Raw genomic sequence first — 20,115 nt, 5'->3', positions numbered from 1 at the left:
AAACTTCTTTATCGAGAATTCAAATAGATCAAGTTTCTTTAAGTATAAGAAATCACAGATATTGTGATTAATTGAAAACTTAATATATCGTTTTTTTTTTAAATAATTCATGAGGTCTATGAACTTGTTTAGAATTAAGGAATAGTAGGTATTCTTGTTTATTAAATTTAATTTGCTGAAGGTATTCTTTAGTATTTTTTCCAAGGGAAAGATTAACCTGTGCCAAAGTTTAAACTAGATATAATTTGATCAATTAAAATTAGTCTCTTCCACGGCTTTGGCCTAACCTAAAGAAACTCAAAGTTAATCATTAGAAAAAACATAACACACTTCCATTACCCCATGGTTTGTTGTAGAATCACAAACCCCATAGACGTTCCCTGCCTTAATATTAAGCTAATTTGATTATCAGCCAAATTAACTGATTTTTTTTGTTAGAAAAATCAGAGACTCGAAGTAAAAATTTTAGTCTAATTTGCTTGTTAAACTTCTTAGCAACTCTTATCAAGACATGAAGAAATCTTTTATATTTTGCTGATTCGCTGAAAGTGAAAAAGAGATTAATTCAAGAAACCAAATTCGTTGGCACTTGTCTGGGTCTTTATCGTGAATGCAAATTAAATTAAAATTGTGTCATAGAAGATGAGCAAAAAAAAAGAATTTTTTTCAACAGGCGACCGCTTTTATATTTCATTTTTCTTTCTTAATTATTAAGTATTCCATCCAACGGCGAGTCAAAATAATGTTATTTAATACGCCTTTATTTGAAACAAGAAGAAGGGCAATTCCATCACGCAAATCTTCTTTTTAGACTTTATTTTAAGCTAAACATAACCTTCAGTCGTAATCAATGCCCATGAACTATCTATAAATGCTACAAAGTATATACGAAGAAATCAATGTCAAAGAACATTCTTTCGGCTTCTGCATGTACTTTCTTTAGAATTCACGCAATTACCATTTCAGGTTATAATGCGAATTATTAATTAGCAACATTGTTATTATAGGAATTTTAACGTTTAATCACGTTTTAGGAAAATTTTGTAGTTGTTTCATTAAAAGTGCTCGATTTTTAATTTTTTATTGATGAAGATTGAATGTAGCAGTTTGGTGTGAAATATCGCATAGTTTTATGAATACTGTGTGGTCTGCTCTATTGACAATGTAATTTGTATAAAATTAGTTTATTTTTGTATTAATGCTTCTTGCAATTCAATGTCATAGGAAGAAATTCAAAGGCTTTAAGTGATTTGATAAATATGATCTGCTAAGAGGTTATTTTTCTCAAGTTATGACTTGAGTCTTTAACTTAGAATAATATTAAATTTAATTTTTAATAATTAAAATTAAATTTATACGCAAAAGGTTTGTCATGACTGAAAAGTGAATGAAGATTTTTTAATCAAAAAAAATTGAAAACGAATAATAAAATTTTTCTTATGGTTGACTCTTATTAGAAAAAATTCACGAGCATACAGGTTTTTGTCTTCTGCTCTCAATTTATAAGAAAAATAAAAAAAGAATATTTGAAGAGAAAATATAGACTAAAAAATAACTTTCAAATTAGAAAAAAAAATATTTCTTTAATAAATCTTTGAAAAGTTCTTATTTAATTTTTTTAAATTTATTCTTTATTGCAACCTGTAAAGTTTTCTACAATAAGCAAGAATTCTGACAATAAAAGAAAGAAATGCTTATTTAAATAAAAGGAAGTAGGTATTATTAAAAATTATTCGGATTAATTACATTTTTTTATTTTCATTCCGTCGAAATTATTGAATTACCTACATGAACTTTTTAAAGCTTTCAAAGTTCTTCTATATGAGGGAAATAAATAATTAAATTTTAAACATTCTTTGAAAGATCTTAAAAAAGAAAATCTAATTTCATTCGGTTTTAGGATATTCCTTTCACAGAGATTATTGCACTGGAGCCCCTGAGTATTGCCTATACACACACAGACACACTTTATGGCCTTTTAAGTTTCTGAACGTGCTGTTAAATGATAATATTAATAAGTAATTTGGTTTCATAGAATAACATACAGAAGATTTAAAGAAAAAAAACCCTCAGAGAATGAACTCTCAAAAATTAAAGAAAAACTTTCAATGAAAAAAGATTTTCTTTGTTGTCACAAAGAGCTTTTTTCCGCATTTAATAAGTTCTTTTGATTGTGGTTTTTTTTCTAAAACCATCATCTATTCACTGTGGGATTCACATTAGAAGAGACGCAAAATGTGTCTTCAAATCATTTGTGCCTCTGTTGAACTCCCTCGCAGTATAGAGACCAATAGAGATCTATACTATGTGAGAAAAAAAGAAATTGTAAGTATTAAACTTTTTTTTTCTTGCAAAAAGTATTCCGACTTATTCGCGTCAAAGCTCCAACCACTTCAAAAGAGATGAGATGTTTGTTAAATATAGAAAGAAACAATTGTAAGCTGAAAGCCAAACTATTTGCTCAGAGTCGGGATATTATGAAGTTTACGCAATGTTCTCGGGGCGAGGATGCGGTGCATTATATTGTGCAAATGTTACAAACCGGACAGTGTCTGAGTGCTAAGAATGCGCAATTTCTTCTTGAAATGTTAATTAGTTTTTTTTGGGAAATTGAAGTTTTTTTCTGAGTCAAACTTGACCTTTCGAATAATCAGCTTCACTTTTTTTCCTGAATTTTTGGGGGTGCTAAAAATATTATTTAAATACATATCATCATCACTTATAAAAGCTTCAAAGTTCATTCTTATTTTTATTTCATGTTTTGTACATTTTTTTTTAAGATGAAATTCATACGAATTTTGCTTTCAAAATCCTGTTTTTATTTATTTTGTTTCAGAAGTTTTAAGAGGAAATTAAGAAAATTCTTATTCGTTCATATTTGCTACATTTTAAATTACTCTGAAGATAAATTCTCAAAAAAGCTTTCATTCAATCAATTCATTTTTTATGCTACAAAAGCACAGCTTAGAGGTATAGGTACTGAAAAGAAAATCAAACCTTGTTAATGGAAGCAAAACGATTTGACTTTGAAAAGCAAACTTCCATGATGTTTAATAATTTTATTTACAAACAAATTCATATTTTGAAGTATTTTCAAACATTATTTTGAGGAAAAATCTCTCTTAAAGGAAATTTTGCATTGTTTCTAAGGCAAAAATCTTTCAGCTTTTTGAGAAAATTCATTAAGCTCTACATACATTGGAAAATTTACTTTATTCTCCAAGCAAATTCTCAAGTATCAAAGGAAGTTGACACATTAAATGAAGCATTGTTGAGATTTCTTGACTAATTGCAAGAATAAATATTTGAGAGAGGAAAATTTCAAGAAAATATTTCCCAAACGCCTTTCAAACTCTTCGAATTGTTCTCGCAATATATGGCTATGAGACACTGCAGAGAAGTCAAAAGCGCTGTAAAATTCCTAATGCTTGAGGTTCTTATTCAATTTAATCATCCTCACAGCAAAAAAAAAGTAAGAAGTTGCGTTCTTTTCGCAATATGTACAGAAGGGGTGGATGAAAAAGTTTTTTGTTTTCGCATCAATGACGCTCAATGATTGAGCAAAAAGCGTCATCGTGAGAAGTACATATTCGGCAATTTAATCTCACCGAGACAGAGTGAGAGTGTCAAATTGAAAGGGAAATATTATTTGATAGAACATCTAAGAATAAATAAGTATACATATGAAGATTCTGTTGACCCGTCTTATTAAACACACCAGTAATTCTCGCCCCACCTGTCGACACTTCACGCAGTTGAAATAATATAAAAGGAAGACTTGGCAGTTTTACGTCTTCACTTGCTCATCATTTGAACCACACCGAAGAAGGGGCGTGGATGGAAAAGTGTCTTTGAAAATTGCAGTGATTTTCTAAAAAGGAAATTCCTTTTTTATTCTTTGTGTGAAAATTCCCCAAAAAGGATTAAAGAAAAGTGCCAAAACCAGGATTAACGCGAAGAATTGAAGGATTTCCGCTGATTTTACAGCAATTATTTTGAAGGAAAATCTCTCAAAGGATATTACTTAATTTTCCAAAGAAAAAAATCTCCACAATGGTTGCACATCAAACGGTAAGAACCAAAGAGGATTAGAAAAGTGACAAAGTGGATAAAAAATGAGAAAAAAAAATATCCTTCCGGTGTGAATGGTTCACGCAATTTAAATTGATTTGTGTGATGTTACATTTGAAGAGAAAAAGAGAAGAAAATGTTGTTGAACCACCCACAACCAAAAAGGAGCTCTGTGTGTGTCTCTGTGGAAATTTAAGCAATATTATCGCAACGTGATGCAAATAAATTCAATAATCAACACTCAAATTTCGCGAGGAAAATTCGTGTTGAATAGAAATTGAAGCAAATCATTGTCAGTTCGTTCCAACACTTCAAACTTGGTGGACGTTTTTTTTTCTTCTATTTTTTGTGCTGAAAAATATTTTAGTATTTAACAAAAAAAATCATCTAATACCTTTGTGGTGTCATAAAGTCTTTGAAAACAATCTTAATTTAATTAAAATATTTATCAAAACAAGTTGCAAAAGAAAAAAAAAGCAACATTTCGTTTCAATCCGCGGAGATGTACCTGGAAATTGCCATAAAAATATAGTTTTTAGTGTGAATTTGTCTAATTTGTAGGAGAGGTCAGTTTGTATTATTCACTGAATGACCACAATAATAACACAAAGCTCACGATTTCGATGGAAAGCTCCGGAAAAAGCATTCAAAGTGTTGTTGTTCTGTAGTGCCAAATAATGCAGCGCTCGCTTGCAGAATCCAATGTAAATTTCATTAATTAGTACAAGAGTGTTAAGAGAGAACTCCAAAACGCGAATAAATTCTCCATACTCTCGAGCCACCCAGCACAAATTGATATTGTGAGCATATTTTGTGCAATTATTCTTTGTCACGTGAATCTTCCAACGCGGTGGAGTGTGTGCAAAGTGATTCTGCAATGAAGAAATGGGTAATTAAATTTTTACTCAATCACGAAAGGTCTTAGAAAAATGATTTAAGTTTAAATGCTGCAAAATCTTCAGTAGTGATTGAGATCTTTAATTAGATAATACTTGTAGATATTATATTACATTACAATTCAGCGAAGAAGATTTATTTTTATAAATTCTTAAATTCACCCAAATCGTTACCAATTATATTAATTCGTCGAGGGGCTAATAACTCCACATTAGATGATAGTGAAATGCATAGAAAAATCAGGAAAAATTAGAAAAGTGTTAAGAATTGTAAGAAAATTCTTTATCTAATTTGAGTTTTTATTTCTTTAACCCTTTCGTGTCCATTGATACGTTATACGCTGATACAAACATGAAACAATGTATATTTCTCGAATTTCAAATTATTTTAGTTACCTATTTTCTAAAGCTGGAAATATGCTAAGTTTGCATAGAAAAGGGACATGCAGAAATATCTTCTAAGGGCATCCATATCGTGATAAAAACGGAATGTTTTAATGTTTCAAATGTCATTATCCATCTTGAAACACAAAAACAGTGAAAATAGAAACATAGAACCTTTAAAACATTCTGCCTTTTCATCTTGATTTTATTCTATTGATGCTTTGAGAAGACATATTTCGGTCAAAGATATTTTTAAATTTTCTTTTGCATCTTCTCGGCAATTTTAATGCATTTTAAACTTATAGAAAAATAATTAAGATTATTTAAATTCGATAAAATATGATGTTTCACGTTTGAGTCAGTGCATGATCTAATGGACGCAAAAGAGTTAAAAATTTAATACGCATAATTACTAAACAAAAAAACATAACATCTTTATGTGTTCAAACACCTTTTGGAAAAATAATACGTTTCTCTGATTTCTTTTCGCTAACATATTAATTTCCCATTTAACATGTTCTTGATATTGACAAAAAAATCATTCCTTAGGAAGATTTTCTCACTAAGTCATCCTAGGTATGTTTAGGTGTAAATATGTTATTTACAAATTTTTAATTGACGTTTTTAGTGTGAAATTACTCACCTTTTTGTCTGTGGTTCATAGAAAATTATTCACAATTTTGAAATAATGAAACAGACGTCATCATTGACTAAATATTAAAGATTCTTTGAATTCTTCGTTCCTTCTCAGAAGTTCTTTTTTAACTTTCTGGGAGGACTTTGAACAAAAGAATTGAATAAGGAGAAGGAGAGACATTTTTTTTTCTTAAAGAACTGATTAAATAGGATGGAAACGATAACCTAATTAATGATGCATTTCCCCACACCGTATATTTACCTCATCCAGGGTCTTTAGCCCCTTTGTCACCTGAGTGCACCACGCTCAAGTGAATATGTCTTAAGTTTTAGTTTGCAATTGTAAATTGGAAGGGTCAATATTGAATGCCATTCTGTACTTTTCGGCAAGTGCAATAGCGCAGAAAATTCTCAAACCTTCTTCAATGTAAATATTTTTCAAGTCCACTGGTCTGAGTTATTATGTCAATGGGAGTCACCGCGATTACACCTGTTGAGGTGCACCTCTTTGACGTTTTAACCGATGATTATGAGAGAGAAATTGCACGGTGTTTACCCACCTGTTTAGCACTTTCTTCCAGAGTGGTAGGACGTGTGGGAGGTTAACTCTGCGCGCGACGCTCAAATGGATGAATTTTCATTGAAGTTCTCGCGACTCGACATTTTTCATTGTACAAGACGCGACGCACTTATTTATTTTCTCAATCAATTGCCACAGAGACATACCGATTATCATGCTGTATCTATTCAAATCACGGCTTTATCGGCACAATAGTCACCTTCAATTTCACTCCATTCAATCACCCAGCAAATTGTTTGAGCGGGTTCGTCGCTTATTGATGTCTTTCGTTTTTTTTTCTTCAATCTTTCTTTGCAGCTAGATCGTGCGTACAATCTGGAGTTACTCAGCTATGTTTCCCTCATTGTTGCTGGTAGTCTCATCTATGCCCTTTCCGGGTACCTAAAGCTCCTCTTTGTGGCACTAAAGCTCCCCGGGCCGCCGGCTATTCCCTTCATTGGGAATGTCTTGATGATTGGCGACAAGAATGGTGAGTGCCAATGCAAAATTCAGGTCATTGAGGTGCAATATATTGACTTTGTCACACATTTTATTGTGCAATCACTCATTAGAAGATCTCTGCGAGTGACTGTGCAAATAGTTCGTGGTGGAGATTATTACAATTAACAAGTTATGTTTAATTTATTTGCGCCTCTTTGTCTGTCTTTTCTTGACCCTTGTTTCATTTTGTTTTACAACATTTTGCATTGATATTTTTAATGAAAAAAATTAATACTGAAAATAATTTAATAGTTCATTATAAATAATGAACTAATTTGATTGGAAAATCCATTTAATGTGATTTTAATTGAATTCTTTCTTGATTTCAAAGCGTCGTTTTTAAAAATCTTATTAAGTGTTCTTTAAGTAAATCAAAAAACTGTTTTCTTAACGTATTTTCTTGAAAAAAAAATTAGCCCATAGAAACTTGTGAAAAATGAATAAATTTTGCAAAATAACTTTTACTTTTAAATATCAATTAAACAGTAATGGCAAATGATGCAGCTAGAGCTTTCTCCCAGTATGGCACACTCATCAGAATCTGGGTTACCATTATGCCGGCGTTCATAGTGTTGGACCCACAGGATCTTCAGATAATTCTATCCTCAAGGAAACACACAGATAAAACTTTTTTCTATAAACTCCTCCACAACTTCCTCGGGAACGGGCTCATCACAAGTAGCGGAGATAAATGGAATGTCCACCGAAAGCTCATCCAGCCGAGCTTTCACCTCAACATCCTGGAAAAATTCATCGGCACCTTCAACGATAGCTCTCAGTGTCTTCTGGATAAATTCAAATCAGTCGAGGGGGAGGTCAACATCACAGACTTTGTCAACAACTGCGTTCTCGACATTCTCAATGGTGAGTTGAGTGTTTTGTGATCGCTGATGACGTCTTGACACTTTTTTCTGGGTGCAATTTCTTAATTTGCAGAAGCCGTCTTGGGTGTTCCAGTGTTCCGTGAGGATAAAGAAAAGGAAAAGTCTCCCTTTAGACAGTGAGTATGAAGCAAAAATCTCTTTATTCTTCTTCTTAAAGAAATAGATTGATTTTCTTCTTAACTTTACTGAAATTTTGTGCTAAAAATAAGTTGCTATCCGGAAGTTCTAATGAGAAGTGAGAATTTTGGCGTATAGTAAAAATTAAGAATGAAGTGTTTGTCGCGAGTCCAAAGTAGAACTAATTGTTTTGTTTAGTAATTCGCTACAAGATCAAGCCGCTACTTTAAGATCATTATACTGTACTAAATTGAAAAATATTTTAAGATTCTTCTGAAGCTTTTTTATTCTGCGATATTTTTGTTTATTAAATTTGAACCTCATAAAGAGCTTCAACTAAGAAAAATTCAAAGAAAATTAGCCGCATTTTGTGTTATTTTCTTTTACTAATTATAGCCATTATTATTATTATGTTTAATTGATGCGCGTTATCTATTTCAATCGAGTATTGCTGGATCTCAAATTAATTTAATATAAAATAAATTCATTGCGCCGAAAGAAAATTCAATGAAAAATTTTCAATTTATTCTACATCTTCATTTGCTAATCAAACCCAATTTACCGTGAGGGTGAGAGTTTTTAAGCAATTTGCTATATTCTTATTAATAAGTCAATATTTACATAAATGTGACATATTCATTGTTTTATTGAACATTTGAGAGGTGCTTTTATGAGTCAAGCATGGAAAATTGTCACTTAACATGTGGGAAGAGATTTCCTCTATAATTCCAATTAAACCGGATGTTATTGTAAAAAAAATTGAGTGCGTTCTTATGACATGAAGAGAACGATTGTAGAGGTCAAGAAATTTCATTCTGTGAGAGCTTTCATGATCAAGGTTGGACTAAAAAGTTTTGAGTATATAGAATTTTCCCACAAATTCATATTTGATATTTTTTTATTCGCATGGGGAAAAACATAAGGAAGAGTGGGTAATGCAAGAAAGGTCAATAAGAATTTTTTTTGCGAATAAAATATTGTGCAAATTGTAGTGTCAATTTGGGGAAAAAAATTTCTTCGTCCACTCCTTTTGTTTGCCAAGATGATGTCCGTGTTTTTTGGTAATTTATTATTTAAAAAAAAATCATTGTTTAATTAAGGATTGTCTACAAAGAATTGTGGCAAAAATTCACAGTTTGCTCATTCAACTAGAGGAAGATGAGATGCTAAAATTCATTTATTTATTCAACTTCTTCTCAAAAGTAGCCAAAAAATAAACTTTGTCTTCCTTTATCATTGGTACATTGTACCCATTGTATCTACACATGTTGTTTATTCACACCATTTTTATCAGTGAGTTTTCTTTTGCTAAAAAAAAAAGATATCCGACGAAGGACAAGCCTATTTTGAACTTATTTGCCTTCGATGTTGGTACTCTTTTAATATTGATTTGTTAACAAAATGTTATATACCTATTGTGAAAATCAAACCTTGAGTTTCTCTCATGTAACCGTGTGATTTAAATCATTCGTTTTTTAGTCCCAGAAATGAATCTAAAGTACCTTAAATAAGGTAATTTCCCATCAAATGCATTGGAATCCAATAAAGAAAAATGGGCGGTACTTGCACTGAATAAAATATTGCCTTTTGGCGCGCGATTTCTTTTTTTATTTGTATGTCATGATTAATTAGAATTTTTATTTTAATTTTAATTTTTTATGCTTGCATATGCAATTAAAAAGTTAAGGAATGACCCAATAATTTATGAACACTTAAGAACTTTTTTTTGGAGAATTTTATAGTCAATCTTTCATGAAGAAAATTATTTTTTCAAGTGAGCTAAAAATTGTTTTTCATTTCTCAAAATACTTCTTTGTTTTTTTCAAAGATAGTAAATTATTATTTTGAGACATATTTTATTTGACAAAGCTTCTATAATTTTTTGACCATCTTATTATGTACATGTATATTGATGAAAAGGCTTTTAAAATCTTTCGAGCTCTTTCTTCTAGAAAAATTTTAAATAAATAATATTCAGTATAATTTTACTTATTTTTTAGTTAAATATTGCTTAATTCAATTTACATTCTAATTGATTCTAAATTATTCCATTAGTTCCTATGTCACATAAAAGAAAAAATCAACTTTTCAAGCAAGTTTAATTTGGAGTTCCATTAAAAGAATGAAATAAACATAATGAAATTCAATGAAAAAGCTTCTTCTGTTTAAAAAAAAAAGTTTATATTATAACATTTTTACTTTCTTTAATCATTTCAAATTAAATTAAAAAATATTGAGACTGATGCTGTGCTTAAAAAATTCCTACTTCCTTTTTCAGGGGTAAGGTCGTTATGCCGTACAGAGTAACACGACCCTGGCTCCTCCTGAATTGGGTTTACAAATTAACGGACACAGCTGCCTCTGAGCTGAACCAGAAGAAGCAGCTGGATAATTTTACGCGCAAAATGATCCACATTCGTCGCGAGGCAAAACGAACGGGGAATTTGGGTGAGCGGAAGTGCCTCCTGGACTACCTAATTGACATCTCAGACCAAGTACCGGACTTCACGGAAGACGACATCATCAATGAGGCTTGCACCTTCATGCTGGCAGGGCAGGATTCCGTTGGAGCTGCAGTGGCTTTCAGTTTCTTCATGCTAGCCCAGAATCCGGATTGTCAGAAGAAGTGCATCGAGGAGATTGACAATATTTTCGACGGAGACACCCGAGCACCTACCATGAGGGATTTGCGGGAGATGCGTTACCTGGAGCAGTGCATCAAGGAAACTCTGAGGTTGTACCCGAGTGTACCATTGCTGGCTCGAAGACTGGGTGAGGATATTCGCGTTGGGGAACACACCCTAATTGCTGGCAGTCACATCTTCATCGTCCCATACGCCATCCATCGGTTGCCCTACATCTACCCGGATCCGGAGAAATTCGATCCAGATCGCTTCCTACCGGAGGAAGTTGAGAAGCGCAACCCCTACGCATTCCTGCCATTCAGTGCGGGTCCTCGCAATTGCATAGGACACAAGTTTGCCATCCTAGAAATGAAGACAGTCATCTCAAAAATTCTGCGGCACTTCACTCTGCATCCTGTCGAGGGCAAAGAAGACCTTCATCCGTCCTTCCGGGTAACCCTTAGAGCAACTGGTGGTCTATGGATTAAACTCCAGCGACGGGATAAAGTATAAAAGCTACATCCTTACCTTGCAAATCCTTCTCTTTCTCCTCTCTCCGCTCTCCCATCCTTGACAGAATTTTGTCAAAGAGTCAGCAAAGAAGGAATATTTGAATTATTTTTTATATATTTTTTATTGTATAACGAATAATAATTTGTGTGTAGTGTAATTTATTTACTTGTTAAAATGTGTGTTTGTGTTCTCAAAAGGATAAAAAAGGAAGAAGAAAATACATAATTTGAAAGAAAAGAAACTTTCGGCACTCAACCCTGGCTCATTGCATAAAAATCATTTTAAAAGATATTTTTGTCGTATATTTTGTCAGACAGAAAAAAGAGAACGAAACAGTAACACTTTAAAAAAAATTGTGGATAAAATACAGGACATAGAAAAGGACATTGCAATTTTTCTTCTTTTTTTACTTATTGTGTGACTAGGACTTCCAAAAAGCTGAGGCTTTCTTGAAGCTCTCATGCGAGAGAGTGAGTTTCTTCGTTCTCGCTGAATTTGTTGGTGTATTTTGTCGATTTGTTGTTGAACGTATCGGCGTACGTTTAGGCGCCGAGAGACGTTCCGTGACTTCCTTAACGCGGGCACTCAGCCCACCCGTCTTCCGTCCAGAACATGGAGTGTTTGTTGCAAGTCGATTTGTGAGATCTACAGAAAGGAAAAAAAGAATTTTTTAACGTTAGTTTTCGTTCAAGAAATTTTATTTGATTCAGTTAACATGTTTAGGAAAGCTTCTGCAGCTTTTCCTAAAGCTTTGACTGACTCTTAGCTCTAATCTCATTAAATTAAATATTGACAATATTAAAAAAAATCAACAGATAAATTCAAAGAAAGAAATCTAAACAAAAAAAGCTCCAAAAGCTCAAAAAAATCTCACCAGTCTTTGAAGATCCTCCTGCGGGACATTTTGCAACGCGACCATTGGGACTCTTAGTCCTCACAATGTCCTTCTTACTTGCCTTCGCATCAAACTTCTCCTTCAACTGTGAAACCTTCTTCTCCGTGCTGATGTGGATCACCGGCACGGACAAATGAGGCTGTGAATCCTTCCTCATATTATTCTCCAGAGATTTCTTCCTTGTTGCAATGGAATTGGTCAAATTGAAGCGCTTTATGTCGTACTCAAGATCATTCAGGGGGCTAAATGTGGTCGGAGATAGGGGTGTTGCTGAAGACTTCTCACTGGCATCACTCTTTGCATCACCACAACCACTCTCCTTCTGCTGTTCGGCGATTTTCTCAAGCTTCGACGTGAGCACCTCATGCGAAAAATTACCTGATGGTGCATCTGTGTGCGACACATCGTCATCGTTCTCAATATCAAAGATAATCTGGAGTTTATTGGACGGAGCATGGGGGCAACCACATGTTGTGGAGCATTCACTGAAACCCGAATCACTCCTTTCGCTGCATGCACGTTCCTTAATCCCATTGGTTTTCTTCTTTTCCTCCGCGTTAAATCGTACTTTTGGCGTGTTCTCCTCACAGTCATCCCCTTCTTCATTCACCGACGTCATGTGGGTGGTTAGGGAGGCGAGAATATTGCCCGAAATTGATGGTCTAGGGCTATTGGGAGCTGAAGATGCAGCTGAATTCCTCCTGGAATTTGCTGAGAGTGTCGCCATTCGTCCAAGAGCTCTTATAGCATTGCCAGTTTTCTTTTTTTTATTGCACATTTTTCACAACATCCAATGAAAGAAAAAAAGTTTTCCAAACAAAGGTACAGAAGCATGCAGTTAACAAAAAAAATCAATTCAAATCAAAAGCTCATTAAAAGCACCAAAAAAAAGCTCACTCAGTGAGCGACAAAGCATAATATATATTCCTACCTGCCACTTCCTGCGAATGATGAATTTCTTCAATTTATCCGTACTGAGCTTCACATTGCTCATGCTGTCATTTTCGAGGGAGAGCCATTTGGAATTGAGGCATTCCACAGCTGTGAGACGTTCCTCCTTCCGATGTATCAACAGACCCGAGATGAATTCTTTGGCATCTTGAGACACCGCATCGAATGCCTCGTCCTCGAAATCATAATCGGCTTTTGTGATGTTGGTGAATGTATCCACGTCCGAGTCACCCATAAATGGTGATAAGCCCGATAAACTGAAGGAGAAAGTAATTTAATAAAATTTAATATTTACCCGTTGAAATTGATATTTTCGCCAGCAATTTTTTTTTATTATTAAATCAAATTAATTATAGTAATTTATCTCAATAATTCTTCTCTCTTATTTTTCTTATTTCTGCCTTAATGGCTTTTTTCTTGTTTATTGCTTTTAATATGCAGCCTCGTGTGAAGTTTTTCTTTGATTTATTTTTTCTTAATATTCCCTCAGTGAGCTCAATTTAATGTTAAGTGATGTGAAAAAATTGCTTTTGTTGATTTTTTTTTTGAAACATAAAATTAAGGCTTTTTATCAATTTTATTTCATTATTAATTTTATAAAAGCAAGCCTATAGTCAATTCAATGTGGGTCATGACCTCTTTCAAAGAAATATTGATTGAAAAAAATGTTTCAAAAATACTTCTTGTTTCACCTAACCGATGAAACATAAGCGTAAAATGCTTCATGTATTAAAGAAATCAAAAAAATACCATCATGACGTCATTATTTGTATTTTTAGACAAATTTTTGCATTTTTTTTGTTACAAAAGTAAAATAAAATTGCTTCAAAAAATCTGTTAATCCTTTTGCGTTTTTTGGGTCAAAATTTTCGCGTTAAAATTTAAGTTTTTCTTAAGGAATCTTAAGTCTGTCTGAATAGTGAATTTCACACATAAAGAGCTCATTTTTTTAAATGTTTCACGTGGACGCGAAAGGGTTAAGAAAAAATTCAATTAAAACAAAATATTTTACTTTAAGTAGAACTTACAGAACATAGCAGATGACACCCACGCTCCACATATCAGACTGGAATCCAATTGGTTCGTAATTAATGATTTCAGGTGGTATGAATTCAGGTGTTCCAAAGAGTACGCGTACGGGGGTGTTGTCAGTCAGCCTCTGTGCAAGCCCAAAGTCAATAATTTTAATCTGATGGCTATTCCTGGTGTGACACATGATATTCTCAGGTTTTAAATCGAGATGAACCACACACTTTTGATGCATATAGTTCACTCCTTCGCAGATTTGCCTGAGGAACAGGATGCAGTCTCTCTCCGTGAGGGTAAAGTCATCCGCCACGACTCTCTCAAACAATTCTCCTCCAGTTATGCTGCAAATTCACACAGAAAAATAATTAATTTTCATTTATATAGCACCCATAAAAAATAATCCAAAATAAAAAAAAAATACTCACTACTCCATCACCATTATGATCTCTTTGGTTGTTTCAAATGTGGCGGCAAGTTGAAGGAGTTTGGGATGCTTAAGTGACTGCATTATGGCGATCTCTTCTTGCACTTTAACACGATCTTTCGCCTTGATGCACTTGATTACTTTGGCAGCTAATGTTCGACATGTTTCCCTCTCAATGACTTTGTACACCACCCCAAAGCGTCCCTTGCCCAATTCCTCCAGCATCTCAAAGCGACTCTTAAAGTCACCCCCTGAAACAACTTCCACCTCACCTGGAGATTTTTCTTCCACTGAAAATTTTTTCATTGGTCATTAAATTTAAATTTTTTCTAAATTTATTTTTTCTACGAAAATTTACCTGAATTATCAGATGTTGAGATGAGAATCTCATCACTGGGTAGACTCGGTTCACTTTTTCCGTGAGTATTTTCAGCTCGTACCCGGAATTTGTATCTAAAGCCCGGGGTTAGATCTTTTACAGTGTGCGCCAGTGAATCAACAACTTGCGCTATTTCCACCCATTCTCCGCCGTTTTCTTGCATTTCGAGACTGAAAATGAAAATTGTTAGGGGAGACCGGGGCTAATAAAGTCACTTAAGGGTTTGGAAAAAGCCGAAAATATCATATTTCCTAGCTAGATAGAACAAAATGATCTGAGAAAGAGTTATAGAGCAGTAAATTTCCTAAAGAAATGAGCTATACATTTCGCTTTATCTATTTGGGAAATATGATATTTTGAGCTTTTTCTAAACCCTTAAGTGACTTTTTTAACCCCGGTCTCCCCTATTGAATATTTTATTTATAAATTCGTTTTGTAAATTAATTTTTTTGAATTTAAAAATTCTTTTTAAGGAGTTTATCCATATAAAGGGCTAAAAATTCAAATTTTTATTGAATGCATAATTTATATATATATATATATATATTTTTTTTTTTTTAAATTGAGTCTTTAAATTTTTAAAAATAATTTTGAAAGAGTTGTTTCATTTTAGGAACTGAAAATTGAATTTCAGATGTTTTCATGATATAACCGTTAAAATGAATAAACTCCTTCATGACATTTTCAGGATTTTGAAAGATTTATACAAGGAATTATATAAATTGCAGCGTATTTAATAATTTTTTTTTAGAAAAAATAATTTATGTTTTATGATGAAGACTTCAGATTGAATTTAAGTCATAAAGTTTATTGAAAAATTACTTTCGAGTCTTTTAAAAATTTATGAGAGGAACCTATTCAAGCTATTATAGGTAAGCACCGATAACGTTGATGATTTTGTTGCTATGAAACATTGATACCAATATTTTGAAACATTTAAAAGGACAAAAGGATTTTACAGAAGATCTTTGTCGGCTTCTTTTCCATATAAGCTTGAATAAGCCCCTTTTTTTAGATTCTTTCTAATTCTCATTGAGACTTCTTTTATTGTTTCAATTCAAAATTTAATAAGAAATTTGAATATTTTCCTTAATTATGAAGGCTTCCAACTAACCTGAATCCCGTTAGCATGCATCCACCATCGTAGGGGGGTCCGCACCATGCAACTGCAACCCTATCATCGCCCTGGGAGACACTTGGACGTCCACCAGGCGGATCAGGCGGACCCTCGACGGCAACAGAAGCCGACGCTACATCACCACCGTGCTCATTTGTCACCTCGACCGTGTATTTTCCACTGTCGTCAGCCGTTATGTCCGTGAGCACAAGCACTGATTGTCCCTTTGTGGTCTTCATGGTTTTGTTTGTTGTCTCAGATATAACACGGCCCTGGGGATGAAAATATGAGACACGGAACAATAAATTATGACCAGGTGAAATTCAATACGAAAATCCGCGGTTTGCCATTCACGTGGCGTGTGATCTTGAGAGATGTGTTTCAATTCTCTATGCAACCGCACATGAGTACGCATAATGTTTTTCTTTTCTTTGAGAGCCTCTCGCGAAGAAGATACCGTGCGAGGGTCTCCTGGTACGCGCGGGAACTTCTTCAACAAAAGTGATTTAGCAAAAGAACCGTGTAATTTTCTTTAATGTTTTCCACTTTAATATTTTGAACGATATGGCATTTATTTTATTCTCCACGTAAAGTGTGTTCCACATCGATGATCGCTCTAATTGTATGTCTCACATTTCAAAGAAAAAAAAATGTTTTGCTCTCAACCAAGGGGCTGACAAAGATGGATTTTTGCAAGTTTTTATGATCTCTCGTTGATTTTTCATGAAGAATTTTTGAGCATAAATATGTTGTGCATTGTGTAGCAGTGTCAGCCTCTTGATTTGGAAGTATTCAACAAGCTCGCGAGGAACTACACACATGCGCGCACGATGAAATTGAATCGACAACAAGCAGATGTTCAACTTCCCATTGGGATCCAATAATCGTGTCATGGCAGTAAATTGATGGATTAATTGGGATTGATTGGTGCATTTGGAGGCAATTGAATGAGAAATTGGCGTGTGGCTGAATGGAAAACTTTTTTTTTCGGATACTCACAGCTCGCATCCACTTGACAATTGGATCTGGATGACCAGCAAAGAGTGCCTCGAGTACAATTCTATCTCCAATGAGTGCCGTGCAATCCTGTGGTCCACCGAGGATGTGAGCTGGACACGGACTCGGTGGCACTTCAGGGAGGACAGCTATTGTTGTGTAGGCAATTGCCACGCAATCCTGTTTCCTGCCACAATCAGCCCTTGTCTGTGCCACACACTTAATCTCCCCACTGTGACTATGCTGAAGCCCGAACACCCGCAAGATACTCAATCCCTCTTCCTGTTCCTCAATCTGCACAAAGAAAAAAACAAACAACTCAACACAAATCAAATGCTTTTCACTGCGCACAAGAAAATGCTTCACAGAAATTTAGCATTGAATGGTGCTGAATAAAAAAAATTCCGGAAAATGTACCCCGATAGCAGCCGCACAAGAGCAAAATTCAACTAAAATGCGGGATGTTTGAGTTGCAGAGAAAGAAGTAAAAATGGTTCACATATTTTTTTTTTTAACAGTTTTGGATCAATTAGCGAGGTAACTGTTTGAGGAAGAGTTTTGTCCGAGAAAGTGGGCTTGAATCCGACGAAAAAGTCGAGGAGCAAAAACACCGTGACCGAACTCATGAATTCGTTACTATCGACTGTTTCCACATGAGGTGCTTCTTAGATTTTTCACCTGCAATGTGTTGTTGTTGGAATGTTACGATCACATTCCTCGTGGTTTTATCAACTAGCTACACAACACACAGAGCTCTTGAAGATTATTCCCGGCTTAAAGAAATATATAATTAAAGCCTGAGTAGCTTGAGCCAAATTAATTTTGAATTGATAAAGTTCTTAATTCTTTATTTAAAAGAATTTATTAAGTTCAAAAAATACTTTTTTTCCTATTTTTTTAAAATCATTTTCTTAATAATATTTTTAAGGGAAGATCAAAGCTAATAAACACAGAGAAGTATCTAGAAAAAAGCCAAAAAAAGCCAAAAAAGCAAACCATGACGTCGCTATTTAATTAAAAAATATTTCAAGATAAAAATTTACATAAATTCTCTTTAATGGAATACCTCGATTTTTCGATTAATTTTACTAATTCTTCACAGATATTTTAAAGAAAGTTTGATCATTTAGTTTTATTTTGAAATATCTTCAAACAATTGCCCAAAAATGAAAAAAAAATGACGTCATGATTGTATTTCTTTTATCTCTTTCAATGCATGAAACATTTGCGCTGATGTTTCATCAATGTGTTTTAGCTCAATTAAATAAGTTCTTTAAAAGGTTTCAATGAAATCTTAAGAGTAACAGATGTTCAAATACGCTTTCAGAACATATTTCGATTGAGCCTGGAACATTCATCAGGTACCTATTTCGAATAATTGAATAATTTCTAATGGAATTTTCCTTGAAAAAAAAATACTAAAAGAATTCAACTTAATTACTAAAAACTTCTTATTACCTTTAATGATTTCTTTGGCTCAAAAATTAATTAAAGAGAAACTCTTTTTGTAAACATATTAAAAGCACAAAAGATGGAATTAAAGTTGCACAAATATTGGTACCTATACACTGAGAAAGTATGATCATGAGCCCTCTGTATGGTCGAGTTGAGTTGTTGGCGCCAAAGTGAAGAAGCCAAACAAACACATACAAAATGCAGGTAAAATTATATATTCCGTCCGAAGAATAAAGTTAAACAAAAAACTCCCAAAGAGAGCAATTTGACGTCAGGGAATTCCATTGTGAAATTACATGCTGTACGCAATGCATGAAACTCGTTCACAGTGGCGGCCTTCAGACTATCTTTATCTCATTTTTCCGCCCAAGCCATCGGCAATTTCATTTCTTTTCTTTCTGTTTTTATCTTTTTTTCGAAACATAAATTGACTCACCTGAAAATGTGCTGAAGGGTCTTGTCCAATTTCACGACCATTGAGGTACCACGAGATACGCGACTGTGGCGGTGATATGCGCGCAGAGAAGGCCACTTCGGCGCCCGGATGGGAGACAACTGGCAGTGGTGGCTTCGAGAAGTGCGGCTTTAGCATCTCCGGCGAGTCTGATGACTCATCAACAGACTCAGTGACGAATACGGGGCAAGATGTTTCACACTTTCCCCCCGATGAGGTGATCACGCATCTGTAGACTCCGGAATCTTGCACAAATGGATCTTCAATGCGCAGCACCAATAAACCATCTCCATGATCGATGTACCTGAGATACGTACGCAACAACAACAACAAAAAAGTAATAAGAAAATGTCTTTCTGCAGAAGAGACTTATGCAAGAGTTATCCCATAAATAGATTTTATGCGTTGCAATTGCAATCATTTTTGTTGCTAATTTACTCCTTATCCAGACTCGATAGAAGATTTTTTTTCTCACCACCTTCTGACGACAATTGAATCCCATAAGGAATGTCGCTTACGCGTGCATTTAATGCTTTTTCATTTGCATAATTTCAGCATAAGGAAAATGATGCAATTCATCTCAGAAAATTTAATTGCATTAGGGTGCATCATGAGTTGTTTTTGCGTTTTAAAGGGAATTTCCTTTGAGTCATACGCATAACATTCTTCATACCATCATGATGGAAATTTCCCGAAATATTGTGATATCGTAAGATTTATTATTTCATAAATTTCTGTCATAAATCATGCTGATATTTATTTAAATTTTATTAAAAAGAAAATTAATTATTACTTAAATGGAGCAATTTGCATTGACAGGTTTCAGTATTTAAAAGATACATTTAAAGTGATTCTTAAAGAAATAACAAGAAAATGCTTCAATTTTATTTGTTTTAATTTTCTGACCACTAATTGAAATGAAGCATCAATGAAACATTGTTGGATTTGTTTCAAATAGAAAGAATGCAACATGAGTTAAACGAGGGAGTGGTTTATGTAATTCTTTTAAATCTAAGAACATTCTAAGGTTAATCTTTAAATTTCAAGAATTTAAATCCCCTTTAAAACTGAAGAAATTAAGATTAGAAGTTCTTGAAATTTACGGGCGTTTTTTTCAAAATTTCCAATGATACCATGAGAGTTTTAAAATGTATAAACTCCTTTTTCAGGATTTTTCAAATTCTTTATTTGAACTTAAAGAACTAGTAAGAATTAATAAAGAACCAAATA

The 20,115-nt window shown here is 33.7% G+C and overlaps 2 protein-coding genes across 9 annotated transcripts in view; one reads left to right on the top strand and one right to left on the bottom strand.

Moving 5' to 3' along the window:
* Window positions 1-3,702: 3,702 nt before the first annotated feature.
* Window positions 3,703-11,569, top strand: LOC129793739 (probable cytochrome P450 4aa1). The gene is made up of 5 exons (XM_055833991.1): window positions 3,703-4,071; window positions 6,865-7,036; window positions 7,534-7,911; window positions 7,984-8,047; window positions 10,327-11,569. Exons 1-5 carry the CDS (start codon window positions 4,054-4,056, stop codon window positions 11,183-11,185), a joined length of 1,491 nt encoding a protein of 496 aa, XP_055689966.1. The 5' UTR covers window positions 3,703-4,053; the 3' UTR covers window positions 11,186-11,569.
* The window catches only part of LOC129793736 (titin-like), a 63,441-nt gene continuing 54,790 nt past the window's right edge, over window positions 11,465-20,115 (bottom strand). For 5 of the 8 annotated variants that reach the window (XM_055833981.1, XM_055833983.1, XM_055833985.1 and 2 more), the window contains 9 exons: window positions 18,868-19,189; window positions 16,980-17,270; window positions 15,978-16,252; window positions 14,843-15,033; window positions 14,486-14,774; window positions 14,060-14,401; window positions 13,012-13,288; window positions 12,060-12,840; window positions 11,465-11,830 (listed from right to left, as the gene is read on the bottom strand). In XM_055833981.1, the coding sequence (XP_055689956.1) occupies window positions 11,607-11,830; window positions 12,060-12,840; window positions 13,012-13,288; window positions 14,060-14,401; window positions 14,486-14,774; window positions 14,843-15,033; window positions 15,978-16,252; window positions 16,980-17,270; window positions 18,868-19,189 (2,992 nt within the window). In that variant the 3' untranslated portion in view covers window positions 11,465-11,606. The remainder of the gene's footprint in view (window positions 11,831-12,059; window positions 12,841-13,011; window positions 13,289-14,059; window positions 14,402-14,485; window positions 14,775-14,842; window positions 15,034-15,977; window positions 16,253-16,979; window positions 17,271-18,867; window positions 19,190-20,115) is intronic. The other 3 variants (XM_055833984.1, XM_055833986.1, XM_055833989.1) reach the window with 1 other exon arrangement.

Source organism: Lutzomyia longipalpis, chromosome 3 (genome assembly GCF_024334085.1).
Source record: "Lutzomyia longipalpis isolate SR_M1_2022 chromosome 3, ASM2433408v1".
Lineage (NCBI taxonomy): Eukaryota > Metazoa > Arthropoda > Insecta > Diptera > Psychodidae > Lutzomyia > Lutzomyia longipalpis.
Note: the sequence above shows the minus strand (reverse complement) of the source record. Positions and strands in the feature narration are given on the sequence as shown.

Coding starts and splice junctions, on each gene's coding strand:
- LOC129793739 (XM_055833991.1), top strand. Junction 7,912..7,983: donor CGTTCTCGACATTCTCAATG/GTGAGTTGAGTG, acceptor CTTAATTTGCAG/AAGCCGTCTTGGGTGTTCCA. Junction 8,048..10,326: donor GAAAAGTCTCCCTTTAGACA/GTGAGTATGAAG, acceptor TTCCTTTTTCAG/GGGTAAGGTCGTTATGCCGT.